We start from the raw sequence: 16,941 nt of genomic DNA, 5'->3' as shown, positions 1-16,941 counted from the left end.
TTTTTCGCTTTTTTCGACATACTATACTATGTCTTCTTTATAATTTTTTTCGACATACTACACTGTGGCTTTTTTATCACTGTTTTCGACATACTATACTATGTCTGTTTTTATCATTTTTATCGACATACTATACTATGGCTTTTTTTTCTCTTTTTTTGACATACTATACCATGGATTTTTTCTAACTATTTTGACATACTATACTATGTATTTTTTATAATTTTTTTCAACATACTATAATATGGCATTTTTTTTAAAAAATGGACATTCTATACTATGGCTTTTTTTATCACTTTTTTCGACATACTATACTATAGCTTTTTTATAATTCTTTTCGACATACTATATTATTTCTTTTTTCGACATACTATACTATGGCTTTTTTAGCGCTTTTTTCGACATACTATACTATGGCTTTTTTCGACATACTATTCTATGGCTTTTTTTTCTCTTTTTTCGACATACTATACCATGGCTTTTTTATAACTTTTTTGACACACTATACTATGACTTTTTTCGACAAACTATACTATGGCTTTTTTATAACTTTTTTCGACATACTATACTATTTCTTTTTTCAACATACTACATACTATGGCTTTTTTTCTCTTTTTTCGACATACTATACTATGGCTTTTTTTCTCTTTTTTCGACATACTATACTATGGCTTTTTTATAATTTTTTTCGACATACTATACTATTTATTTTTTCGACATACTATACTATGTCTTTTTTATCATTTTTTTTCGACATACTATACTATGGCTTTTTTCTCTTTTTTCGACATACTATACTATGTCTTTTTTATCATTCTTTTCGACATACTATACTATGGCTTTTATCGACATGCTATACTATGTCTTTTTTATATTTTTTTCGACATACTATACTATGGCTTTTTTTAATCTTTTTTCGACATACTATACCATGGCTTTTTTATAACTTTTTTGACACACTATACTATGACTTTTTTCGACAAACTATACTATGGCTTTTTTATAACTTTTTTCGACATACTATACTATTTCTTTTTCAACATACTACATACTATGGCTTTTTTTCTCTTTTTTCGACATACTATACTATGGCTTTTTTTCTCTTTTTTCGACATACTATACTATGGCTTTTTTATAATTTTTTTCGACATACTATACTATTTATTTTTTCGACATACTATACTATGTCTTTTTTATCATTTTTTTTCGACATACTATACTATGGCTTTTTTCTCTTTTTTCGACATACTATACTATGTCTTTTTTATCATTTTTTTCGACATACTATACTCTGTCTTTTTTATCATTCTTTTCGACATACTATACTATGGCTTTTATCGACATGCTATACTATGTCTTTTTTATATTTTTTTTCGACATACTATACTATGGATTTTTTTGTCTTTTTTTGACATACTATACTATGTCTTTTTTATCATTTTTTTCGACATACTATACTATGTCTTTTTTATCATTTTTTTCGACATACTATACTATGGCTTTTATCGACATGCTATACTATGTCTTTTTTATATTTTTTTTCGACATACTATACTATTTCTTTTTTCAACATACTACATACTATGGCTTTTTTTCACTTTTTTCGACATGCAATACTATGCTTTTTTTCTCTTTTTTCGACATACTATACTAAGGCTTTTTTTTCGCTTTTTTCGACATACTATACTATGACATTTCTTCGACATGCTATACTATGGCTATTTTATGATTTTTTTTTTTAACATACTATACTATGTCTTTTAATAATTTTTTCGAAATACTATACTATGGCTTTTTTATCACTTTTTTCCACATACTATAGTATGGCTTTTTTATAACTATTTTGACATATTATACTATGTCTTTTTTATAATTTTTTTCGACATACTATACTATTGCTTTTTTCATAAATTTTTTTGACATACTATACTATAGCTTTTTTATAATTTTTTTCGACATACTATACTATGGCTTTTTTTCTCTTTTCTCAACATACTATACTATGTCTTTTTTATAATTCTTTTCGACATACTATACTATGGCTTTTTTCGACATGCTATACTATGTCTTTTTTTTATTTTTTTCGTCAGACTATATTTTGGCTTTCTTATAACTTTTTTGACACACTATACTATGATTTTTTTTCGACATACTATACTATGGCTTTTTTATCACTGTTTTCGACATACTATACTATGTCTTCTTTCGACATACTATACTATTTCTTTTTTCGACATACTAGACTATGTCTTTCTTATCATTTTTTTCGACATACTATACTATGGCTTTTTTATAATTTTTTTCGTCATACTATACTATTTTCTTTTTTCAACATACTACATACTATGGCTTTTTTTCTCTTTTTTCGACATACTATACTATGGCTTTTTTTCTCTTTTTTCGACATACTATACTATGGCTTTTTTATGACTTTTTTCGACATACTATACTATGGCTTTTTTATCACTTTTTTCGACATACTATACTATGGCTTTTTTTTTAATCCTTTTTCGACATACTATACTATGGCTTTTTTATAATTTTTTTCGACATACTATACTATGTCTTATTTCGGCATACTATACTATGTCTTCTTTATCACTTTTTTCGACACACTATACTAAAACTTTTTTCGACATACTACACTATGGCTTTTTTATAATTTTTTTCAACATACTGTACTATGGCTTTTTTTCTCTTTTTTCGACTTGCTATACTATGGCTTTTTTATAATTTTTTTCGACATACTATACTATATCTTATTTCGGCATACTATACTATGTCTTCTTTATCACTTTTTTCGACAAGCTATACTAAGACTTTTTTCGACATACTATACTATAGCTTTTTTATCGCTTTTTTCGACATACTATACTATGGCTTTTTTTTCTCTTTTTTCGACATACTATACTATGGCTATTTTATAACTTTTTTGACACACTATACTATGGCTTTTTTTTCTCTTTTTTCGACTTGCTATACTGTGGCTATTTTATAATTTTTTTCGACATACTATACTATGGCTTTTTAAAAAAACATCAACATACTATACTATGGCTTTTTTTAATCATTTTTTTCGACATACTATACTATTTCTTTTTTCGACATACTATACTATGGCTTTTTTATCACTGTTTTCGACATACTACATACTATGGCTTTTTTTCTCTTTTTTCAACTTGCTATACTATGGCTTTTTTATAATTTTTTTCGACATACTATACTATGTCATATTTCGGCATATTATACTATGGCTTCTTTATCACTTTTTTCGACATACTATACTATGGCTTTTTTATCACTGTTTTCGACATACTACATACTATGGCTTTTTTTCTCTTTTTTCGACTTGCTATACTATGGCTTTTTTATAATTTTTTTCGACATACTATACTATTTCTTTTTTCGACATACTATACTATGGCTTTTTTTATCACTGTTTTCGACATACTACATACCAGGGGTCACCAACCTTTTTGAAACTGAGAGCTACTTCATGGGTACCAAGTCATACGAAGGGCTACCAGTTTGATACGCTCTTCTGAAATAACAAATTTGCTCAGTTTGCCTTTAGTTATATATGATTATTAATGATTAATGATACTCATCTATGTGAAGACACTGATTACATTAATGATTTCTCACAATAATTAACAATGACTTAACAAGGTGGGAAACAGATAATGTCAATATTCAATTTTCATTTTTAGAACAGGCCTGAGGGCTACTCATGTGGTCCTTGGGGGCTACCTGGTGCCCGCGGGCACCGTGTTGGTGACCCCTGCTACATACTATGGCTCTTTTTCTCTTTTTTTTGACATACTATACTATGGCTTTTTTCGACATACTATACTATGGCTTTTTTTAATCTTTTTTCGACATACTATACCATGGCTTTTTTATAACTTTTTTGACACACTATACTATGGCTTTTTTTCTCTTTTTTCGACTTGCTATACTGTGGCAATTTTATAATTTTTTTCGACATACTATACTATGGCTTTTTTTAATCACTTTTTTCGACATACTATACTATGTCTTTTTTTAATCACTTTTTTCGACATACTATACTATGGCTTTTTTTAATCACTTTTTTCGACATACTATACTATGTCTTTTTTTAATCACTTTTTTCGACATACTATACTATGTCTTTTTTTAATCACTTTTTTCGACATACTATACTATGGCTTTCTTATCATTTGTTTCGGCATACTATACTATTTCTTTTTTCGACATACTATACTATGGCTTTTTTTATCACTTTTTTCGACATACCATACTATGACTTTTTTTCTCTTTTTTTCAACATACTCTACTATGGCTTTTTTATAATTTTTTTCGACATACTATACTATTGCTTTTTTATAACTTTTTTTACATACTATACTATTGCTTTTTTCGATTTACTATACTATGGCTTTTTTTACAACTTTTTTGACATACTATACCTTGACTTTTTTCGACATACTATACTATGGCTTTTTTTCTCTTTTTTGGACATACTATATCGCTTTTTTATAATTTTTTCAACACACTATGACTTTTTTTTAATCGGGGGAACTGTAAACAAAAGGACATAATATCAACCAAATAAAAGACCAACAGTTTACGACTACACAAATATTTTGTTTGCAAGTGAGATGACAATTTAGTTAGAGTTATTGATTTTTGTTTGATACTTGAGAAGTTTTGCTTGGAATTAAAGGCACAAAAATAATCACATAATACTATGACTTTATTTATTATTGTTTGAGTACTATTCTATGGCTTTTAGCACAAGCTGTCTTAATGTTGTTTATGACATACTATACCATGACCATTTCATTACTTTTAGCCATAAACATTTTATGACATTTTTCATGACACACTATACTGTCTTTTCATTGAAATGTTTTATGACATACTACTTAATGGACTTCTTAACCAACAGACCCCCATTTGTTAGACAACCACACCTACAGTAGTAGTTTATTGTGATTACGCCCTAGTACATTTACCCACACAACTACTATACACACACACTACTATTATAGCTACACTTTTTACCGATTTAACTACTTTGTTTTTCTATCCAGCCCGCTTCCCTGACATGAATTAAACCCTCTCCGGTGGGATCCTTCCTGACGTTTTTCTCTGGCACCTCCAGGGGCCTCATGGCGCACTTACATAAATTCAGAATGAGGCTGGGGCTGCGTTCACCGTCCCAGTCCCCTTCCCATAATCTATCAGGGCTAAGTTAAGAGTGTAAGGCCCTGGAGATGTGTTAGCACTGCTGTGGAACTGCCGTTATGTCAAATATAATTCAGAGGAAACTAGGCTTCTTGGGTATTGGGAGCTGCTCCATGACAGGATGTGTGCAAGTGTTTATACCAGGATGAAATATTTCATATTTGAAACTATAAACCAACTGTAGCCCAGTCACCATGACTAGGCTGATTCCTAATAGTGAATTTCAGAGGTTAGCTAAACTGACTAATAAATGATCAAAATGCTGAACTTAGAAAACAACAAAAACTTATATACATATTTACATGGAATAATAACACACAAAGAAACAGTAAACAAGACAGTTTATACCATTTATTTAGTCTTGACTTAAAGGTATTTTTAATGACAGGGGAAAAAAAAGACAATGATCTACAAGGGGGACTCAGCACTACATACAGACACTTCACTGCTGTTCAGGAAATATAAAAAAAGGTCTATGTACAAGTGAGGAGATGTGTGCCCATAGTGTCCATCTGTGTCCAGAGAGACATCAGACCTGCTCGCCCAGGTTCAAAACACGAAACTTGTCTAGATTGTAGAAGCAGGCCTTGACGACTCGCCCGCCAAAATAACGTCCGTTCAGATCCACTACGGCTGCAGAGGAGAGAGACAGTTATGGTCAGACTGTACCAAAGTACACAGAAAAACCTTTCAACAACAGGATCAGTATTGCCATATAAAAGAAATCTACTACTACGACACTTTGACCCAATATATAACATCAGTGTTGTTTCCCGAAATGTAAATCATTCTGAATCATACAATGGGTATGGAGACAGCTTGATATATCCTTTCAAAAGGAATAGTTCCAACATTTTGGGGAAATGCTTTTTCACTTTCTTGGGAAACCGGCGGTGACTCCTGTAAGTCAATGCACCCGGTCAAGAAATAGTCCAGCACAAAACCCTGATAAACCCACAACTTAGATTTTGTTACATTAAGCAAATAAGACATAACATGCACACAGCTTTAAATGGGCTGATAGGCAGATTCTTTCACTTTTGAAGTTCGGACAGAGCCAAGCTCCAATAGCTGTTTCCCACATTCCCATGCTGTCTAAAATTGCGCACTTCTGTTCTTACACTTGCTCTTTTGAGTACATAGTGCGTTCATACTGACAAAGTATGGCCAAATGATGGCACTCAAAATGGTCATAACGTGTGGAACCCTGGACACTACTTGCCTACAACTTCCGCCATCTTTGCTATAGAGCGTATTTTCAAACTTGGGAATGTGGCAGGTGAAGCAGCTGCAAGGGTTGCGTTTGAAACAGTGAAAACTATACTATACAAATTCATAAATTAGTTTTTTTCAATAAGTAGCACTATATTGTAGTTAGAAAGTGAGAAAACAAGACGGTATATATTTTGTCGGGCGACAATAGGTGGGGGTAATACTCCACCTGGCTGCAATTTACCATTACAAGAGTCATTTCTGGTCAGTGCATCACAGCCGTGCACAATTTGAAACAACACTACCCTGTGGAAATTATACGCACTACACTGGTGAACACATACTACAGTGTACTACAAATAAGTGTACTCACGGTAGTATCCAAATTGAGACACACCTCCAGTCTTTGTGCTAGCTAAGCTTTTGGCTATAGCTTTGTATTTAGAAGATAGACATGAAAGTGGTGCCAACTTTCTCATCTAACTCTCAGCAAGAAAGCGAATAAGCATATTTGCCAAAATGTTGAATATGATGTTACCCTGAAATCATCGTAGTCAAAAGAAAAAAAGACAAAACATGATGAAGTGAAAGGTGAAACTAGATTTAAACCCTTGTGTCTTGGTCCTTGCGCCAGACACTAAACATAATTATCCTGGTCATCTCCAATCTCTTAATGTGTGACCATGACCTCAGACCTCCTTATTGAGGAAAGGCAAGAGACTTTCCCTCCAGGGAGCAATAAAATGTTTTATCATCATCTATAAAAAATTAGATCACGCAGTGTAACACTTTAAGACTGAGGCACTCTGAATGGTTCTTAGAGCGTCTGTCCTGCTTTCTGAGAGCTGTGATATAAGCGTGGTTCTCCCGCTGACGCAAGGAGATGGCAGGGTTGCTGGGCCACATATGATGTAACACCGCAGGGAGTCTCACCTTGTTTCTGATCTGGGCCGACCCATTTAGAATGGGATACACTTTTACCCACATTAATAGAGCAGTTATACAAGAAAGTGATGCAGTTACATAAAGTGGATCGCCCGCCAAAAAAGAAAACGGCTGCTTACGTATGGGAATGACCCGCTCAAAGCAGAATCACAATGGAAATGTGGAAGGTGATGAATTTCAGTGAGGAAGTTGTCACTGACAATTAGGGCTGGGTAACAAATTCAATACTTTTTAGGCACAAAAAGTATCGTTAAGGAACCGGTATCAAAGTCACGGTATAAGGTACTTAATGATACCCAGCCCTACTGACAATAAGTGTGGGTGCAAATTTGGAGCGTCAACAAAGGATTTTGTTTAGCTTCTGGAGCTGCTGTGACATTTAATCCATTTTAAGGCAACATGCCCTGATGCAGGTGTTCTTTTAGAGAAAAATCTGCTGCCATGCCAGGCTTCAAAAAAATAAGTCAAATAAGTGGACTTGTCAGCAAGGTCCTCATTCAGGATTGTGCATATGAGACGACAAGAAAATACTGACCTTTGATGGCTGACTCCACCCTCTCAAACTCCAGAAATATCCTAACAGCTTCATCATCTGGCACAACTGCAATCTGAGAAGAAAAGTGTTTTTGCTGTTGTTGCGATTGTCCTGTTTGATCAATGCATTCACTTCAAACTTTGTAATTATCTTCCCTTACCTCAAAAATGACACATTTAACGACTTTGCCGTATTTCTCGCACTCTTCTTTCGTCTCTCCCTCCAAGTCTTCGTCCACCTCTCCTCGGCCCACCATGTTCTACAAAACAAACAGACAGCAGGCCGATTGCAGGGGACAATAGAAGAAAAGAAAATGTGATGTAACCACTGGCAAGTCTGCACTCAAACTGCACTAGAAGCTCTTTTATTGTATTGTCTACATTTTCTGACATCGGACTAAATCTAGAATTGGAGTGCACTTGACAATGTGTCAATGTGGACTTCTGAAATTTGGTCAAACAAGGGATGTCCGGCTCAACTTTTTTGGCCCCCGATCTTGTTTTGATGATATTGAATATCTGCAGATCACAAGTCCAAATCCGATACTTGTATTTGCTCAGATAAAGCTGCACACTGTTTTTTTTGTTTACAAAAATAACTAAGTGAACAAAGTAACTAAAAGATGTCCAAAGCGTAATACATTTAACTTGCAGTAAATGAGCCTTTTCTCTCAACACCAAAACTGACTCTTTAGGATCCCAGCAAACCCCCGATACTTGCGATCGGGATCTTAACATCTCAAAGTCAAACATAAGGGCAGGACTCATTATTTTGCATGATATTGATCCAACAGCATTAATACAAACACACACACACACACACACACACACACACACCCTCAGCAGGACCACTTTGGTCGGGTTTTTGAGGATTTCTGTGAGCGGGTTGGCGTCCGACTTCTTGGAAGAGTCCGCTGGTTGGATGGAAACAGAGACAAAGGTCACTTTATTTTTTTAAATTCTCCTCAAAAGAATATTCACAGGGTGCTGGTGAGCTGGATGGAGCAACTGAAGGTGTCTAACAATAAGTGTTATCGTATTGCATTGAGCTTGATTCAGTGAGTCAATACACGTGATAAATGAACACAATTCGGCAAATCTTTTGTTTAAAAGCTTTTGACAAAAGTTGTTCTGTGTTTGCTGAGCTATTCTGTCACGTCTAGCTGTTTTTGACATATATTGTAAAGCACTGCTTTTATTGTGTTCTCAGCGAGTGCAATACCATTCTTCGTATTCCTGGAAATCTGACAAAGCAGCAGAGGGATAAATACATACGTACGTTACATACATACAGTATTTACAGTACATACATACAAACATACATGCATCTCAACTTTTCAGCTAGTCCTTGGTTAAACTCTAACACTAAGAACAGGGGTACCCAAACTGCTAATCAGGAACAACAAGTGTTTCTCAGGGGATACCTGGTGTCTTGGCCATTTGAGAACAGGGAGAGAATGTCTACTGTAAGAGTGACTATCCAAACTCTAGTTCTGTACTGTAAACAGTACAGGGATTCCAGCTGATTAACTTCAAAAATATAAACTCATACAACTACAGACAGTTTGACTGAAAATAAAGCAGTGATGACTAATGATGAAGCAATGATCTCTAGTGGCCAAAAGCAAACCATGCAGCCAGAAATAAGCAAAGGATAAAGTCCACTCGTTTCATTTCAAGCCCTCAAAAAAAACACACACACATCTTGTTAACCCATTTTATCTTTAGTTTTGCTTTAGTTTATTGTTGCCACTGTTCATCATACTAACTGCTATAATTATTATGAATCATATTTCTGTGTATCTGTGTCCCTGTGTCCCAGTCGGCAGGCATCCTATTGAGAGGTTTCTGTCTGTTTAAAGGAAGTTTTATCTCGCCGCTGTCGCACCAAATGCTTGCACTTGGGGGGGAATTGTTGGATCTTTGCAAATTATAGAGTATGGTCTAGACCTACTCTATCCTGTGTCCTGTGTCCTGAGATAACTCCTGTTGTGATTTGACACTATAAATAAAACTGAAATGCTTACACATTCTACCTCTGAGGTCACAGTCTGACCTATTCTCTAGTTTTTATATCTCTAACACAAACACACTAACTGAAATTGTTGAACTATTCCTTACACTATAATCAACATGTATTGTGGATTTAGCTTAATTTAATCATTGTCCAGGGGTTAGGGTTAGTGCAGGCAAGTCCCAATTAGGAACAGAGCTGTTAGAGATTGATAATAAGGGACATTTATAACTCATTTAGGGCTGACAACAAACATGCATTAGAGGTAAAATGACTTGCTATCTGTTAAACAAAGGCAAGATTCAAAGTAAAGTTAAGAAATGAGCGAAGACTGCAGTGTTAGCCCACATTAAGTGTGGCCATAGCTACTGTAACACACATCCAGCAGAAAGCCATGCAAAACTATTGTATTCATTGCCATATTGTCATATCTCAACACAGAACTCCTCTTGCATTGCAAGGTTTGGAACCACTCAACTTTTAACAGACATAAAGCGTTGCTGCTTTGAATTTGGTGACTGTGTGTGAAAATAGATTAACATATACATGGATAAAACCCATGACTGCAAACAAACAAAAAAAAAAAAAGAGTAGCAGGACATTACCCAATGGGAGAGAGAGAGCAAATGGGAGTGAATGCCAACCTGCAGAGCCTCCAGCTGAAGTCTCAGCAGCACCTGCCTGGCTGGATCCTGCTGCTCAGTCGCGCGCGCGCACGCGCGCACACACACACACACACACACACACACACACACACACACAGACACAGACACAGACACACACAGACACACACAGACACACACACACACACACACACACAGACACAGACACAGACACAGACACACACATGAAAAAGTTCAAAGATGTGCACACACAGTCATAGTAAAACATCCGCCTGTTCCTGGAATGAAACACCATGACGGTCACTGATGAGTGTAGAGCAGAAATACACATGGAAAGATCCAAAGTGAAACCAACTCTTCCGTGGCAACTAAAAGTCAATGCAGGTTAGACAAAGACTGAGACTACACAACAAACATAAGGGCTGGAGACGACTCAAGCAAAAGGTCAGTTAATGTAGTTCGTCAACTGCATTAAAAAAGTAAAAAGGACTTGAAAGAAAGTAAAAGTGGACATGGAAAAACACAGTTGGCATATATGGCATTGAGATTGAGATTGTTGGCAGCAAAAAACTCACACAAAAAAAAGGTAGTGCTTACGTTTCTCTGCAGCGTCGCCTATGATGATCTTTCCACCTCTCTTGCTGGTCTTCTCCACTGACAGCGCCGTGCTGAGGCCCTGCTCGTGCTTCCCCAGGCCCTGGCCTTCTTTGAAGCCGTACTTCTGCATAATCTTATGGGCCACCGTACCTCTGCGGGAGGAAATATTGAAAAGACACTTCTGGCTTTAAAAAGGGTGATTTGTTGTAATGTCAAAGCTGCTCCTTCACACTGTCATTTACCGTCTCAGATTTGCATGTTTGAATCATAGCGACGCTCTTTCACAGGGAATGTGCTGATCACAACAAAAGTCTTTCAATATTAATTCAAATTAAGTCATGTTTCACCTAATTGATGTTAATAATGATGCACAGCAAAAAAAAATTGTGTTTCAGTGTGTGTGTGTGTGTGTGTGTGTGTGTGTGTGTGTGTGTGTGTGCGTCCCACCCACCCCATGTTAGCCAGGAAGGAGCTGGTTGGTCCGGGCGGTGAGCGCGGCCGCTCTGAGTCCTCATACATAGGTGGAGGGATGGCGGCCTTTGACCCTCTGGCAGGACGGCCTTCATCCTCGTAGGAGTATGAGCCTAAACACACACCGAAAAGCAAAACCACTAACGTCATGTAGTGCAGCACTTTGAAGCACAACCAGGTGTTTCAGTTCTGTGTCATATATACTGCTGTCAGCCAGAATACAATTCATATTTTAGACTTGTTATTCTTTGCATATGTTTTGTGTTCTGTTGTTCTTTAATTACTGTACCATCCCAGTAGCTCTGTGAGGAACTAATAGACCTTTTTCACAGCAGACACGTTGACATGTCATAGTAGGAAAAGCACAGGTGTATTCCAAACCATTAATGATGGCTGCATTCCACTTAGGAGAGGCCCTGGTATTGTTCATGCTGACTCACTGAAATAGCTTACTGGGACACTTGATGGAACTGAGCCATCGTTAAGGTTATCAATTTCAGCTGTGCTTTTCCTACTATGACAAATCAAAATGTCTGCTGTGAAAAAGGTCCATGATGATACTGAAGCCAAAAAAACACCACCCTGCCTTTGTTTTTCTTTCCTTGTGATTTTACACTGACATTCCCAGTCAAACTCGAATAATGTAGACAATGCTGCCCTCTGCTGTAGACTTTATTATTTTTAATGTATCTGTTTCATACAGGAATACTATGAAGCAGACTGTTATTCCTGTTCTATAATTATTTTGTCCTAAAGTTAGTCAGTGGTGTAAAGCCATCACCACCTGATGGATCGTAAGACTTACCATCCTTGTCCACGAGTGAAGAAGGAGGGGCGATAGCTGCTCCACCCATGGCTGGGAGAGAGAGAGAGACAGGAGATCCATCATGTTAGAGAATTAAAGAAACAAGATGACTGTGATACACAGCTGCCATATTTAATGTACTTTATCAGACATTGCACTTCTATGTTACCACAGTATTATGTTATTAGTCAATGCTAAAATGTTTCATATATTTACTTATATGCCTACTCTCAACCTGTAAGAAAAGAAAAGCCTGTTTTAGCTCGGAACGGAGAATCTGCGAGGAAGGTGTTTGAGGGGGAAATTCTTAAACTGATTTCTTTCCTTAAAGTGAACCAAACTCATCTAGAGAGACTTTGGTTTTAAGTCGGATGACGACTAAATCATCTTGGCAAGGTTGGCCTACAGGCTACGGCGCTAAAAACATCCAAAGTTGGTGAATAATTCTAAAGGTTGTATATGTAAGCCAAGTGCGGTAAAATACTCACTTCGTTTCCTCCGTTCTGTCTCGTAGTCCTCCTCCTCATCTGACTCGCCCTCTGCTGCGGGGAAACGAGAGAAACCGCTTGGAGCTCCGCCGTCGTGCCTGTCTTTCCTCTTCCTGCAACACACCCAGTTCAAGATTTAAACGGGTGTTCCTTTACTTAGTCTCTCTCTTTTTATTTTTTCACAAATTACTACTACATAACAAATTACTATTGCCCTTTACTGGGTTTGTCCCATGTTATGGCTACAAGTAGTACTGGGCGATATGGAAAAAAAATCAAATCTAACAATATTTTTGACCAAATACATCAATGTCGATATTGCAGCGATATTGTAGGGTTGACTATTGATGCTTTAACACAATGAGAGTTTTGATAATCACCAATAATGTGGATACAATGACTAAGTGGGTAAAGGCAAATAATAGAACTGCTATTAAGTCACTTTACTGTAATGCAGCCTTTAAAACCAGGAAAAGACCACACTTGTGTCATATCTAGGGATGCACCGAATCCAGATTTTTGGGGTTCGGCCGAATACCGAATCCACTGGTTAAGATTCTGCCGAATCCGAAACGAATACCGAATCCTACGGACCTGTGACTGGCCTTCCTTTGCCGTACCTGAAGTTGCTGCATTTTGGCTGCTGTCTGTAGATTCCTTCATGCACAACTCGTATTCTTTTGGATGTTTCATACGCAAATGTTTTAACAGCGGTGATGATGTGTTGATGTTGTATCGGCATTGCAAATTGAATTGTCATTGAATTCATTACGTCGACCAGCATAGTGCGCGTAGTGCGAGCGTAGGGTTCGGTTCAGTGGAAAAAAATTCAAAGGTTCGGCAGAAACCGAACCCCGTCAAAAAGCCCAATATTCGGCCGAATCCGAAGCCGAATCCTGGATTCGGGTGCATCCCTGGTCATATCAGGATATTACAATATCCAAAATGTAAGACCATATCTAGCCTCATATATCGATGCCGATATAATATCGATACATTGCCCATCCCTAGCTGCAAACACATAGTTAAAGATGCATCAACGTCCCCAAGGAGCCTGAATAGGGAAAAAGTGATTTGAGTAAACCATCATGGCAGTACTTCTCTCTGTCATCAATCTCCTTCAGCCGCTCCTGCTCCCTCTGTCGCTGTCGTTCCTCTCGGTGTCGCTTCACCACCTTCTCGTAGTCGTTGGGGAACATTGGATCGTACTCGTCTGCCAACGGGATCAGCACATCGCCGGCGGAGAAGCCACTGGGCACGGCGTCCTGAAGCACACATTGACACAGACACGGGACCGATCCGAAACGTCAGAATGAGATAGAGGTGGCATCCACAGACGCAACTGTTAAGTTATTTTGATCAGGATTAGGGCTACGCAATATATCGTTCTTTTATCGCCATCAAGATATTAACTGCCGCAATAAACACATCGCAAAAGGCTGCGACACATGGTGAAAGACACTCAGGTTTTTTTGTGTTAATAAAAAGAAAAGAAATATCAAGAAATATATAAGAAAACTGCACTTTCAAATATAACTCGTTCTTTTTTTAGTGCTGCCTTTTATATTCAATTCAATGTTAAATGTGTTCAATAAAAGAACGTTAGAGATGATTTTCATGATGATGATTTCACAACCCCCACACACTGCTCTGTATCATACTATTAACATTAGGCACTAACATTTTCTCTCTGCATCTTTGGCTAAAATCCAGACAAATTAAATCAATCAAGAGAAGATTTTAAAAAATTGAAAAACACTAATAAAGATTTCATAAACAATGATGACAAGGTTCACTGGGTAAGACAGACCTTAAGTCCAGCAGCAGCATGTGGAGGAGTGTCTATGATCTGTCTCTCCTCACTGGAGCCTCCTCGCTTTAGATCAATAACTGGAGCCAAGACAGTGGTCTGCTTCATCCGCTGGGTCTACACACACACACACACACACACACACACAAAACAAAATAATTTAATATGTACCCTTGTACATATTACATATATATGTACATATTACATATACATACATGTACATACATATGTTCCCTTGTAATTGTTTGGCATTCTGAATACATTTCCATGTTAATGTAGAGCACATATGGACATCATCATGTCAATTTGGTGTGAACTCATTGCCACTTTTTTCATTTTCCATTTGCATGGTTACATGTTATTCTATGTGGCTTAATATATCTACTGTATATGCAATCTCTTTTTTCACCAGTATCTATAAACAGTGTTTTCCCTAGGTTTGTTGAAGACTTAGGTGCGCATATTCGGCAGGGGGTTAAGGGGTCCTTCCTGAAGAAAACGTTACATTCTTCAATTAAAAAAATGTCCCCATACATGTTGTGTCTTTGTGAGTTTTTGCGTTTCTTTGTAGTCGTGTTGTGTCTCTTTTTGGTCATTTTTGTCCTATTTGGAATTCTTTTGGGTCTCTGTGGTCATTTGGCGTCTCTTTGGAGTCGGTTTGTGTCCCTTTGTGGTAGTTTTCAAATCATTTCGTAGCATTATTATCACCGTATCTGTGTCTAAAATGTTGAAAAAGCTAGAGCACATAATAAATAAAGAACACTCAAAAGGCTTATAGACAAAACTTGCTAAAAAAGTCCAACTACAATCATTAGATCTGAGAAAAGTCTTTTAGGTACATTCATTCGGCTTAGGTGCTGCCCAAAACGGCTCGGGTCTTACACCTAAACCTTATAATGGCAGGGAAAAACCCTGATAAAGTATCCTCACTATGACAGATTTGGGTATCCTTCATTACGTGCCATAAATCGACGTATTTCACCTGTGTAGCTACTGTAACGTTACTTGCATTGCATGTACCTACCTTGGCCTGGGTAAGAGCCGCCTTCTTCACCTTCAGCTGGGACTGCAGCAGCTTGAAGTTCTTGGACCAGCCTTCGGTCTTGGTGTCACTGGCACCTACACCGAGGTCATCATACAGCGACATTGCTGCCTGTCAGTAGTGCCTCTGTATCCTGCAAACACAGAGACAAGTTCCATTTGATTTAACGTTAGCGTTATTAATATAACTTGGCTTCAGGAGCCTCATTTCGCTCTGCAATGCTTGGAAGTAAACCCCAACAGGCCAGGAGAAATTGGTTAAATATCAATGTAGCTAATGCTAACATAGCTACTTTACTGCATGCTCCTAAACGAATTACCTTTAAACAACCATGTTATTTAAGCTTCTTTTCAACATACCGGTTTTAGAAATGCCTGGACAATAACTAAAAGTAAGTGCCTATAACATAAAAAAACAGGTTTAGCGGCACATCTGATATGAGTTAGCTCCTCGCTGTATGAGGCGGAAGCAATACATCCATGGACGGAAGCCACAAGCAGCACAACAACAAAACTAAGCGCGACAGTCAACGACATTTGGCAACATTTTCCGTTCTTGGTCAACCTAGCGGCTGGATGACTACATGGATTTTATTTTTTATTTTTTATTAATGACTACATGGATGTATGAAGAGAACCAAAACACCCTATTGTAGCCTAAAGCTTAGCTTAGCTTCTTTTAATGATTATCTCAGTTTCTTCCTTTCCTTTTCATAGCCCCTACACTCCAGCAGCACATGCTGCACAGACTCATGTTGATCACAAATACACTTTGCACTTCACATACTACTTTGCACTAACCTTCATTCTGGACTGTACATTTGCCCATTGTACATAGTTATACAGTATATTCTTTGCACATTCTGCACTCAACCCATTCAGCCTCTTTTTTCTTTCTCTTATTTTGTATATATACTAAATAACTGTATAGCCTATATATTTGTTTTCAGTATTCATTGTTTATTTCATATGAATGTTTAATATGTTTGTTTGTCAGTTGTTGTTTTTTTATTGGTTTATTTAACATTGTTGTAAATATGCCAGAATTAGTCAAAAATAACTACTTTTCATCTGCAGTCCCTAGGCAGGTGACATAGGACTAACATAGAGACAGCAAGCAGTCATACAGCACTCATTCACTATAAATTAAAAGGTACACACATGATGAC

At 36.8% G+C, this 16,941-nt stretch overlaps 1 protein-coding gene across 4 annotated transcripts; it reads right to left on the bottom strand.

Annotated features, from left to right (window-relative positions):
- Positions 1 to 5,567: 5,567 nt before the first annotated feature.
- rbm17 (RNA binding motif protein 17) lies at positions 5,568 to 16,318 on the bottom strand. Of its 4 annotated transcripts, none has more exons than XM_031306098.2 (13): positions 16,133 to 16,318; positions 15,756 to 15,906; positions 14,732 to 14,848; positions 14,020 to 14,186; positions 12,922 to 13,034; positions 12,434 to 12,484; positions 11,609 to 11,741; positions 11,158 to 11,309; positions 10,543 to 10,632; positions 8,761 to 8,837; positions 8,085 to 8,183; positions 7,925 to 7,997; positions 5,568 to 5,865 (listed from the first exon to the last, which is right to left on the bottom strand). In XM_031306098.2, exons 2-13 carry the CDS (start codon positions 15,876 to 15,878, stop codon positions 5,762 to 5,764), a joined length of 1,299 nt encoding a protein of 432 aa, XP_031161958.1. In that variant the 5' UTR covers positions 15,879 to 15,906; positions 16,133 to 16,318; the 3' UTR covers positions 5,568 to 5,761. The 4 variants fall into 4 exon arrangements, with proteins under 4 accessions (XP_031161958.1, XP_031161959.1, XP_031161963.1 ...); XM_031306099.2 differs by having other exon boundaries at positions 8,761 to 8,834; XM_031306103.2 differs by having other exon boundaries at positions 10,582 to 10,632.
- Positions 16,319 to 16,941: the final 623 nt, after the last annotated feature.

This window comes from Sander lucioperca, chromosome 20 (genome assembly GCF_008315115.2).
Source record: "Sander lucioperca isolate FBNREF2018 chromosome 20, SLUC_FBN_1.2, whole genome shotgun sequence".
Taxonomy (NCBI): Eukaryota; Metazoa; Chordata; class Actinopteri; order Perciformes; family Percidae; genus Sander; species Sander lucioperca.
This window is presented reverse-complemented; position numbering and strand designations above follow the sequence as displayed.